Source organism: Arvicola amphibius, chromosome 5, assembly GCF_903992535.2.
Source record: "Arvicola amphibius chromosome 5, mArvAmp1.2, whole genome shotgun sequence".
Lineage (NCBI taxonomy): Eukaryota > Metazoa > Chordata > Mammalia > Rodentia > Cricetidae > Arvicola > Arvicola amphibius.
In genome coordinates, this window is record NC_052051.1 from 20,332,855 (window position 1) to 20,345,368 (window position 12,514).

A 12,514-nucleotide genomic window follows, 5' to 3' on the forward strand; every position below is an offset into this window, starting at 1 on the left:
AAAATAAATGGGTTAATTTAAGTTACAAGGGACAAGTCTAAGATAAGGCCAAGCTTTCATAATAATAAGTCTCCAGATCATTATTTTTGAGTTGGCAACCCAAAGAAAAACCCAGCTACAAATCACCCAGAAAGTATCTGAGCACTTCTCATGTGCCTTGGTTTTCAGATAGTGGGGACAAAAGGAAAGAAACATCCTCTGCCTTTAAGTCTGGGTCTTACTTAGTAGGAAGGGAAGTCACACATAGTGCTGTATTATTATCAGCTGAAGATCAGAACTACAAAGGAGTAAGTGGGGCACGGGGAGGGAGAGGACCAGCATTTTCAATAAGGGGATGGGAGAGGCTTCACAGAGATGGTACGAGAGAGAATACAGTCTCAAAGGAAGGAAGACTCAAAGATTCCCAAAGCAGCCGGGCGGTGGTGGCGCACGCCTTTAATCCCAGCACTCGGGAGGCAGAGGCAGGCGGATCTCTGAGTTCGAGGCCAGCCTGGTCTACAAGAGCTAGCTCCAGGACAGGCTCTAGAAACTACAGGGAAACCCTGTCTCGAAAAACCAAAAAAAAAAAAGATTCCCAAAGCAGAAAGCTTTCCCTGATCACCTTTATCTCCTTGCTGATTCACTGCCCACCAACTCTGCCTCCTCCTTAACATTTAATCCCTGAAAAGCTATGGACATGGCACCAGGAACACATGCTATAACAGTGAGCTTTACAGATATGCGCACTGCACTAAACAACACAGCTGTATATCATACACTTCTTTCCTCTTAGCAAAGGGTCCTGAGTTCATAGCATAGCCTTTCCTGGCTTCCACTGCCCTACACATTCAAAATTGGTACCATGCTGCCAACAGGTCTTACTCAGAGAGTAGCTGCTATGGCACTCCAGCATTTCTGCTCTAACTATTCAGATCACTATTCACATTCTGTTTCAAAAGCTTTTTGTTGTGATCTATTTTTATTTATTTATTTAGGATTTTTGCTTTTGATTTGTATGAGTGTTTGTCTGCATGTGTCTAAGTACATCACCTGTGTCTCTGATGCCGAAAGAGGTCAGAAGACAGCATCAGATCCCCTGGAACTGGAGTTACGGGCAGTGGTGCCACCATGTGGGTGCTGGGAACAGACCCAGATCCTATGAAATGGCAGTAAGAACTTTTAACCACTGAGCCATCTCTCCAGCCCCAAAATTTATTTGTATTATTTTTTATTTATATGTATGAATGCATGCAAGTATGCCATATGTGTGTGAGTGTCCATGGAGGCCAAAAGAGTACATCAGATGCCCTGAGTTTAAGGTATTGTAGCCGCCCAAGGCAGGTGTCTGAAATGGAACCCAGGTCCCCTGCAGAAGCAGGAAGTACTCTCAATGTGGAACTACCTGTCCAGTCCCTCCAAGAACTTCCTCATTTGGCATGCTGAATGGCTTTACATGCCAACATGGCAGAGCACCCACCATCACAGAAGTCTCTGCCTAGGATACAGCATGACTAAAGATGGCTCCTCTTTCCTCTCTTTCATCTAAATGACCTCTCACCTGTTATTTTTTCCAGCAGCGACACATCCTGCACTTCCTGGGGCAGGGAAGCAATCTTCTGCCGAACAGTAGCATCTCCCGAAGCAGCATTTTCCAGATCCTGTAATGCTTTGATTAGCTCCTCAGTCTATAAAGGGTAAAGACAAATATATAACCCATTAAGATACAATGGAGCTAAAGAAAATTAGCTAAAAACAAATTATAAAAACGGTCATTCTTAGCATTAAAAAACAGGTCAAAAGTCACACAAACAACTGTTCTTAGTACCAGGAATTTGTGGTTGAAAAGATACTAATTCTAAAAGACATGAAGTTAATTGTTCTAAGTCTACAAAACATAAATAAACCTCTATAGAACTTTTTTTAAATTAAAGAGCATATTTTTGGCAACTTAAGAATATGGACTCTAGTTCAGCTGCTTAATTTCAAATGAAGTATTGTTTATAGTATAAAACCGTCTATAATATAGAAAAAAGACATAAATACCAGATGTTGAACATCTGTGTGTTGGCTGATTATATTTTTTTCTAGAGTTTGCCTTACAAAGTTAAGATCACTGCCAATATTAAAACGTGAAATGAATTAACTCATTAAGTGTTAAAAACAAGAAAAGCATATTCTGCATCTACCAAAGGGGCTTTACCAAGCCATGAGAAAGCACAGAATGCTAATAAGCAGCCGAGCACAATGACCCAAGAACAGCTGGCTCTGCAGGCAACAGTTAGATTACCCTGAAAGCCGATAATCCAAGCTCCTCCCCTTTAAAGGTTTTAGATGCAAAAATATGACCTACCATTGCTATTATCTAATCCTGTCTAATCCATAGCTTTAACATCACACAACACACACATACTTCCTAGTTATCCATGTCCTGACCATGCCCATGCAGAAATGCAGAATACAGTTAAGATGAGGCAGTCACACTCAACAAACAGGACACGGACAGCCAAGTATAGTGGCATGCACTTGTCATTCCAGGACCAGGGAAGCTGAGGCAGGAACATTGATTTTTTTTTTTTTAAAGGGCCTCACTACATAACCAGGATGGCCTCAAACTCATGGTTCTTGTGCCTCGGACTCCCCAGAGCTAGTTTTATAGGAGTAATCGGCTATAACAGGAAAACATTAAGTTTAAGGTCAGCTACCTAGCATCCTAGCATTACACAGTAAGACTCTTTTTTTTTTTTTTTTTTTTTTGATTTTTCGAGACAGGGTTTCCCTGTAGTTTCTAGAGCCTGTCCTGGACCTAGCTCTTGTAGACCAGGCTGGTCTCGAACTCACAGAGATCCGCCTGCCTCTGCCTCCCGAGTGCTGGGATTAAAGGCGTGCGCCACCACCGCCCGGCTAAGACTCTTTATTCCAAAACATTAAAAACAAAACAAACAAACAAAAAGATACCTGGCAAATTACTTAAATACTATTTAATTTGTTTTTGGAGGCTTATTGTCTTTGATGATAAGCAGATGAACCAGATCAAACTTGTTTCATAAGGGGTTATCTAAGGCAAATGCATCCTTAAATACTAACTCCCTGTTGCAATACTTATAACAGAGGCTATTGTGAAGCATATTTATTATCAGCAGTTACAAGACTGTCCTTAGATAGTAGTAAGTTGTTTGCTTATAAACAAAAATGCTATTAGCAAAAGGCACAGCACAGCAAAGTGCTTCAAAACATCTTTATCATACCATATAAATCTGCTTTTAAAGAATATTTTTCACTTTTAGAAGACAAAACCAATTCCAAACACTTTATAAAACATAAACCCATTGTAAAGTCGTGGTATAAAGTCAGATGTCTGGTGAGCTGTGTCTGGGTGGGCTATTGTATTGTATTGCTGCTGCCCTTTGACAAGCCACACTACTGATAACAAGCGCCACCTCGCGGTCATGATCTTCAATTAGAGGTCACCTGGAGTCAATGTGCAGGGTCACATACCAAGAGGGGGCCTGCAGAAGGATCCTGGGGAGAGTAACTTCCAGGGTAGTCATCATCCTCCTCCTCTTGTATCTGCTGAAAAGTTCGTTTCAGAGACTTCTTCTCTTCTGTTGCTAGGAAAATACATGACAGATGTGAGCTGCGTGACCTGCATAAGCATCCAGTGCCCTGTTAAATGACCATAGGTAAAACTGGGGGAGAGGGTGGGGTGTTCAGTTTCAGAGATGGCTTCATGCTAACTTTCTTGCTAGTTCTTTTAAATTGGTGCAATTCCTTATGTTATTGAAGAGACAAAAAGTTCCCAGTCTGTCATCTCAGATCTATTCTTTGAATCCAAGAAACTACTACTAGAAAGTGGCTAAAACTGGTATGTCCCAAGCTACCATAGTTAGAACCTTCCTTCCTTCAAAAGAAGTAAACAGTAAAATGGTAAGAAGCATGAGGCAATACATTGAAATAAACCGACTTGTATGGGGGGCAAGGGGAGGCAGAAAACACAGTGCACATGAAACAGTTTTATGCTTTCCAAAAATCATTTTAGAAAATAAATAGGAGGAACAAATTCACCAATAAAACTATCAAAGATTTCAAGTACAAATACCCTTTCAACTCTTTCCTTAAGACCAGAATAAACCTAATTTTACTGTAAAAATAAAAACCAACTATTACTGAGAAACATGATTGATACTACTGGAAGAAATTACTTAAGTTTTCATTCTAGAATTAACTACTTTTGAGGCTGGCAAGTTACATTCTTTATTATCTGTCCCCTGTGCTTTTACATGATTATGATAGATGTGTTAATTCTAAAATCATTCTTATTGCATCACACAGGGCAACACAAAACAAGCACAAACAACTGGGGAAATAAATCTAAATGATAAATCTGCGTTTAAAAGAAATATTGGACACCAAATATGTGCGGAGCATTGCAATGGTTTTCTTTCCTTTCGTCTTTCCAACAATTCTGACAGAACATTCTATTACAAGCAGAAAAAGACCCAGGGAGGTTAAACAACTCCCTGCACAATACACAGGCCCATAAGTCTTTCCACTATACACAAACAACTAAGCACAAGTACATTTATCTGTCAAAAGGGAGGTACCAGGCACCCACCTCAGAACTTGTATGTAACTCACCAGGAAGGTGCACACATGCTCACTTAAGTCTCTTCTGTAACCAAGGATGTAGCTTCCATTTTCTATCTTACACATTTATTAGTTATGTTAGACAGAAAGGCCAGTCAAGAGTATGAATTGTATTTTTTTCTTATAGTTTTGTTTTATGGATGGAAGGGAGAAAACAGCTGGCCACATTTATGACAGAGGCTGTCCCTGTTTCACAAAACGCTACTATGGAGAACAAACAGCTCTTCTCAGTTTAGGGAAATGACACCAGTTCCCAGCAGCACACTTCAGGTCTCACAGCCAGGTCTATTAACTGAATACTGGGATGAAGTGATTTTTCTAGTAGTTCAGTCCCCAAATCACAATCGATAACCAATCACTTCCTTTTCACAATGTCTGTCAGTGACAGTCACTGTGCACTGGATCTTCAGTGGAATATTGTGTCATCCCATTTGACAGATACATATCACATTTCATAAAAATTCCAAGTAGAGAATTGACCATAAAAATGAAGGCACAACAAAGAAGCTTCAACTAAAGCCATGGTGGAACTGAACCTGAATAGCACTAAGAGGAGCGGAGAAGTAAGTACGTGACTAAGGGCGATGCTGCACAGAGGGACCTAGAGAAGCCGTGAGGCCAACGCTGCACAGAGGGGCCTGGTAATGCACACTTAGTAGCAAAAATGAAAAAGCTTCCTTCTTCACATATGGTTGCTTTAGTGATACTCTGTCAAATTAAATAACAAAGCTACTATGGAACAAATACTTAGAAACTATAAACAAAATAAATCTTCCTTCCCTTAAAAAAATAAAGTAAAAAGGCCAGAGGATGTAAACTCACTGACAGGACACTTACCTGACACACATGAAGTCCCTTGTCTAATACCCAGCCTTCAAAAAAATATTAAAATTAAAAAGAAAATTTCCCAGTTTTAAAACACCGACTGTTCAAACTAATTTTGATACACTTGTTGCAATGAAAGTTACTTTGTTTCAATATTTCTACTTTCTGTTTCACTCTAGTTCTAAGAATAAAATTTAGGGTCTTGCCCTTGTAGGCAGGCCCTCTGTTGTTAAGTTTCACCATGGACAATGGTCTATTGAGACAGGGTTTTGTTTTGTTTTGTTTTGTTTTTTCAAGGCAGAGTTTCTCTGTGTAGCTTTGGAGTCTATTCTGGAATTCAGAAGAAAAGGCTGGCCTCGAATTCACAGACATCTGCCTGCCTCTGCCTCCCGGGTGCTGGGATTAAAGGTGTGCACCAAAACCGCCTGGCTGAGACAGGGTCTTGTTATGCAGCTCAAGCTGTCTTCAAATTCCTATGTAGCCCAGGCTGGTGTTAAACTAGCAATCCTCCTGCCTCTGTCTCGTGAGTCCTGGGACTGCAGGAATGTGCTACTGTGCCTAGAGAAAGCCACCAGTAGTTCTACTGTTCTTTTCTTTTCTCTATGCATTTGTAGTCAGTGTTTTAACTGATAAAAAAGGGGGGGCAGAGAACTGCAACTTTCTACATGGATCATTAAATTCTTTTTGCACAGTTTCAATTTACATGATCATTTTATAGTCTTGCAAAGCAAAGATGGATATATTGTCAAGTGGAAAACCCACTAGCATATGGTTTACATATGAAATATTCAATAGTACTCAGTGCACAGTAGCTGCTTAATGTGTGGCATGTGGTATGACCCACACACACTCAGCCACCACAGCATAAAAGTGCCATGTGAAAGGAGTGGCCACCAGAATATGAATATAAGATCAAAATAAAATTTTTAAATAAAATATGAATATAAAATTTACACTGCTGTGGCACTGAAGAGTTGGCTCAATGGCTAAGAGCACTGGCTGTTCTTGCAGGGGACCCAAGTTCTGTTCCCTTTATCTACATGACAGTTTACAGCTGTCTCTAACTCCAATTCATACATACATAATTAAAAATTTAGTAAATAAAAATAAACAAAAACTTTTTTAAAAATTCCAAAAGAAAGTAAAGGCAAACTCTATGAGTTGCCCAAATATAATGAATTACCCATGAATCAATACTACAATGTGAACAACCATTCAAATTTGGAAATGAGCCTCTGGGGAAGTCAAGGGTGTTTGAAAGGAAGGTAATAAATGACTTTGATCATCCAGCTCTGGAGAACACAGGAGTGAGCTTCATGACTTACACACCCAGGGAGCTATTGAGTGTCTGTCTTTACAGGATGAAGGGGAAGGGAAACAATCTTTAGACAACTGATACTAGCACATGTCACTGCTAGCCTGTAAAAAAGCCAAACTCCAAAGGAGTCATTCCCAACACTACCACAATGCTGCCACTACTGGAACCCAAGGCAGAAAACAGCTAGCCTTTCAGAAGTAAGTAAAACAGTTTTCTAAGTAAAACAGTAATGGCACAAAGCCTGAAAGCACTTTCCTAGAAAGTCTCTTTCAGTGTACTGTAAAGTACATGGTAACTTTAGAGCTGGAAGAGACTGTAAGGAGCACAGTAACGGTTGAAGACATGTTATTGTCACTCATGCTGATCCTGAGAGGTCTGACTGCAGAGGTGTGTGCACAGCTCAGAAAGTAAGGCGGGGACGGCTACATGGGAGCCGGGGTGGCATTCTTGGGGAATACACTGCCACAAGTGAAAGGGGTGCAAAGATGTGTTGTGAAGAACTGCAGCAGATGCAGAAAAGCAGCCAGCGGAGCGTCCAGAAGGACACTCGGAAACTCAGCCTGCCCAAGAACCAGGAGCATCATGAGGGCACGGACTAAAGAATCTCCAAGTGGACTAGTCACATCAGAAAGCCTCTTTAATATGGTGAGTACTGACTTGATCGTTAGCAGTAAGTGTAAGTGGAGTCAGATCAGAGTGACAGCTTAGGAGCTCGTGATGCCAACTAGAAGTAACATACAACTAACCAGAGACTGAAAAACCAAACATTTAGATTTATTCTTTAGAGAAAGAAATAACATGGGCTCTTAAAAACTTTAAAATTCACATACATACTTCCCAAGGATACCCTGGGCTCAGTAAAGATCAAAATTAATATAGACAATAAGTTGGCAATCATAAAAGGATAGAAAACCAGATTTATTATTAATAAAGTCAAGTTCTAAAAGGGCAAGGGAATGATACAAGGCCCTGCTTTGGATAATGTCATGGCCAGTACGAGGTATTTCTTAGTCAACAACAATTCTAAAGAACTTGGTTGTTCCTTTCCCTGTGCGAGGACAGTCCCTGAAGGAGCAAGGAGGGCCAAAAACCCACACAGGAAGTGAGGGAGTGAGAACATGGCAGCATGAGCACAAGAGCCAGGCCTGCCCCCGGCAAGCTCTGTCTAAGTTCTCACCGTCACTCGCATCATCTCGCTCTGAAGAGTCAGAAGCGGCTGGTGGACCACAGCAGCCACAGCATCCCCCACTGCAGCTTTTCATGTGGGACTGGGAGTAGCAAAGACCAAGAGCTGTAAACATGTGGTGATGTTTCTACCTTTGGGGGGAGGGCTCTTGGAGTCCTCCATAGACAGCTTCAGCTGCTGTATGAACTCGCCGCCATACACACTTCGTTCTTGCCAGATGTTCAGCAATCTTTCTAAAGGTTTTTTACAGCCTTCATCTGCCTCTCTGCCCAGAAAAGATGAAAAGATATATATATATAAGCTTAAGTTTTTGTTTTTAATTAGGACAGATCCATTAAAAAAAAACCAACAACTGCCAAAATGATTTGTATACTTAAAACAAGAATGCGGCACACCCTGTACTATTTGGAGTCCCAAATCTTGACAGAAACTGCATTCCTCCCATGGTGAGTGGGGAAAAGGCATCCCATAACCCAAGGAATCTTTTTTTCACTTTAGAAATGTGGGGGAATAGGAAAAAAAAACCCTATATGACTGGTTTTAGCAGACAGAAAACAAAATTGACCATATCAATTGTGACAACTTGCCTTTTCAGAAGATGTCAATTTAAATTAAGTCCTAGGCATATACTGGAAATTAAAATTAGCCAAACCTTTAAGATCTTAAAGGCACAAATGTTTAAATTCACTGCATTAACACACCAACCTCTACATGCATACATATATGTGCTAAAAATGTCTCAACATTAACTACTGCATAATGACTTTAACACTGGGCTGAGCCTGAGTCCCGTGTTCACACATCTATGTCTAATGGATAATCCTAGAACACACTGACAATAATTTTTAATCTATATCTGAAAGGAAAAAGTTAGGTAAGTTGCTTTTAAAACAGAATACAGCTGACACAGTGTTAACCTCTTACCTATTCAACGTGTGAGATGGCAGCAAACAAGCAAGAGACTTTCTCAAGAAACCCAGGCCTCCGGCCTGACACCTATAGGTTCTTGGGCACTCTGTTTAGTAAAAATGCATAAACGCCAACGTCTTAACACCGAGCACCTTAAGAAGGGCTCACAAGATGGCTCAGCAAGTAAATATGCTTGTCTCTAAGTCTGACAACCTGATTTCCATACCTAAGGCCACATAGTAAAAAAAAGAGAACCAACTCAGGCAAGTTTTCCTGTCTCCCATGAGTGAGTCGTGTCTCTCCAAATAAATTAAATTAAAATGTAAGTGCCGGGCGGTGGTGGCGCTTGCCTTTAATCCCAGCACTCGGGAGGCAGAGGCAGGCGGATCTCTGTGAGTTCGAGGCCAGACTGGTCTACAAGAGCTAGTTCCAGGACAGGCTCTATAAAAGCTGCAGAGAAACCCTGTCTCGAAAAACCAAAAAAAAGAAAAAAAATAAAATGTAAGTATTAAAAAAGGGAGACCTTGGGTTGGAGATGTAGCTCAGTTGAAGAGTTTGTCTACTCTGGGTTCAATCCCCAACACAGCAAAAGCAAAGTATGGTTGGTAATGTCTGTGATCAGCACAGGGGAGGTGAAAACAAGACAATCAGAAGTTCAAGGTCATCCATCCACAACTACACAGTGAATCTGAGGCCAGACTCAGATATATGAGACTATGCCAAAATGGGGAGGGGAAAAGACCTCCCCATCTTAGCAGCAAAGTCAAATGTCTTCACTAAGAACGTTAAGAATGGCAAATTCAACTGCAATGGGATTCTACCCACCCTCAGCACTGGCAGCAATGACAGCACTTCTGCAATGCTATGCTAATGCTCAGCCTGGTCTGGCCAGATGTCCTACTTGTAAATTACTACTAGCAAGTCAACTAAGCTGAGATCAAAGTCAGGAAACACATAAACTAATTTTTTATACTTTTTTTTTCAAGTCAGAAGTAAGCACTAGGAAAACAGGGAAACGCTTCTGCTACACCTTCAAGAGCTCAGCTATAAGCAAGCTCTCTGGTGTTGATGCTGAGACACTCTTACTCTATCTTCAGAGTATTTGCAGAAATGAGTTACTCTCACCCTTCCTCTGCCAACAACCTGGCCCAAGCAGCAGCCATTCCCAACAGGCCTTCTCCGACAACCTCATTACTGCTCTTCCAGCTCCCAGCCTCACCTCCTACAGCTACTCAGATCTGTTTTTGTCTTTTAAGAATTTCTTTCTTTTTGTTTTGTGTACATTGGTGCTTTGTCTGCAGATCTGTCTTTATGAGGGCATCGGATACCTTGGAAGAAAAGTACAGATAGCCGTGGAATGCCATGTGGGTGCTGGGAATTGAACCCGGGGCCTCTGGAAGAGCAGCCAGTGCTCTTAATCACTGAGCCATCTCTCCAGCCCCAGCCACTCAAATTTTAATAATATAAGTCTAGCTGCTGTGGGAAGGCACTTCTTATCAGACAGAATCCTTACAAAGTCCTCAAGGCTTTTTCAACCTCTCCTACCCTCTGGTCCTCAGGCTTTGCGCCAGGAACTCTGCCCCACCCTCCTCCTCAGCAGCACTTCCCCAGTCCCCGCAGGACTCACACTTCTTGCCCCACATTCACTGTCTTCCATACAATCTGTCTCTCACGTGTTGCACAGAGTAGTTGTTTACTTGTTGCATATAAATTCAATTTCTGGACAGAGGGGCTTGTTTTTCTCCCCACGAGGACCGCATTGGCTGAATCAATCTTTTTAGGAATTTTAAAACCTTTTTTGAATTCTATATAAAACACTTGACTTTCAACTTTTCTGCAAAGTCATTCAAGTCACAAATTAACTAAACTAACCGGTTTTGAAATAAGTCGCTCCAGTGAAGCAGAAGTCACTTCAGGGCCCAGAATCAGATAATAGCTAAAGTAAGAACGCAATTTGGAGAAAAAAAAAAAAAAAAAAGGCAGAGGGTGGGGGGAACACTACCTTTTCAGGTTACACAGATTTAATTTTACATTGAGAATTTAGAGTACTCATTTGTAATTGCTTGTCTAACATGTACCAAGCCAAATTCAATCCCCAACTCTGTATAAACTGGGCATGCTTGCCTGTAACCCCAGAATTCAAGGGGTGAAGGAAGGAGGAGCAGCTCAAAGTCATCCCTGGTGACACAAATACTTTGAGGCCACGCTGGGCTACATGAAGACCTGATTCCAAACTAAACAAATAATGTATATATGAGAAATGTCTATGCGAAAAATTTTAAAAATAACTTGCTATTAAACTATGGGAAAGAAAGAAATAATTACCCACACACTGAGTATGTATATTGAATGTTTAAAATATATTTTAATTCTAATTATGAATTCAACCTATGCTCACTTTTCTAATACAGAAGTCCAAAACCGGCCAACTCACAGTGTGGCACAGCACACACACTGCACTGCTTCTTCAAGTGTCAGCTGGACACCTGAGCTCTGCCAAGTTAGACTCAGAGACCTTCCTTCCTGTGCTTCAAGGGTAGTTCTTTGAATACAGATATACTTTTCATGTGTGTGCTTATGTGTATATTTGTTTGTAATTTGTACATTAGTCTGATCCCCTATGCAACAAGTCTGTGGCAGACCCAGCAGAAGTTGAATCCTTTCTTCTAAAATGTCAGCTCTTCCCACAGTACCTTATGCAAAGTTGTAATAGAAAATTCCCTCATAATTGTTCAGAAAAGAATTAACGGGGCTGGAAAAGTGGACCAGCACTTAGTTATAACAACCTCCAACTCTAGCTCCAGGGAGAATCTGCTGCTTTTGGCCACCATAAGTACCTGAATTCATGTGCACATGCACCCCACAGACACACAAACACACAAACTAAAAATAAACCTGAAGAAAAAGAACTAAGCACTCGGGGCAGAGGCAGGAGGATCTCTGAGTTCAAGACCAGACTGCCTGGTCTACAGAGTGAGGTCCAGGAGAACCAGGGCTAAGCAGAGAAACCCTGTCTCAAAGAGAGAGAGAGAGAGAGAGAGAGAGAGAGAGAGAGAGAGAGAGGAGAGAGAGAGAGAGAGAGAGAAGATTTAATATAAATGCTGTGTTCTAGAAAGACCTGCTGTCAACTGATGCCTGCTAATCATTTGTGTATAAAGTGGCCCCACAAAAAGTACCCAATAGTGAAGACTCTGATCCCGGCCATGGGGTGCTGTGGATAAAGGTAAACCAAGAAGTTGCTTACATCATCAATGAGTTCACAGCTGAATGGACCATTAGGAGATAGGCTTCAGAGGGGCCCCTCCAATCCCTGCTCCTCTTTCCTGGCCATCATGAGGGCTCCCGTACACTCTCCCTGCTGTGATGTTCTGCCTCCTACATTTGAAAAGAAGTGGAACTGGCAGCAGGAACTGAAACCTCGGGAACCATGAGCCTAGAGAGATTCTTAATTCCTTATGTTTACCTCTGGCAGTGACAGAAAGCTAAGACAGGAGGACACCTGAGGACTGGGGTTTCAGGACAATGTCTACTTCCTAATGAACTTGGTGGTTTGTGTCTCAACTGTGTAAACAACATGGTTCTACGTGAATGACTGCTTACTTCCAGAAATAATGGCAGAGGTGTCTGCCATAAATCTTAGCTGAGTCTCTTCC

General features: G+C 41.4%; 1 protein-coding gene across 2 annotated transcripts in view; it reads right to left on the minus strand.

Annotated features, from left to right (window-relative positions):
- The window catches only part of Rprd1b (regulation of nuclear pre-mRNA domain containing 1B), a 48,080-nt gene that overhangs the window by 23,936 nt on the left and 11,630 nt on the right, over positions 1–12,514 (minus strand). For both annotated transcript variants that reach the window (XM_038331165.2, XM_038331166.1), the window contains exons 3-5: positions 8,084–8,217; positions 3,475–3,587; positions 1,538–1,664 (exon numbers count right to left, since the gene is read on the minus strand). In XM_038331165.2, the coding sequence (XP_038187093.1) occupies positions 1,538–1,664; positions 3,475–3,587; positions 8,084–8,217 (374 nt within the window). The remainder of the gene's footprint in view (positions 1–1,537; positions 1,665–3,474; positions 3,588–8,083; positions 8,218–12,514) is intronic.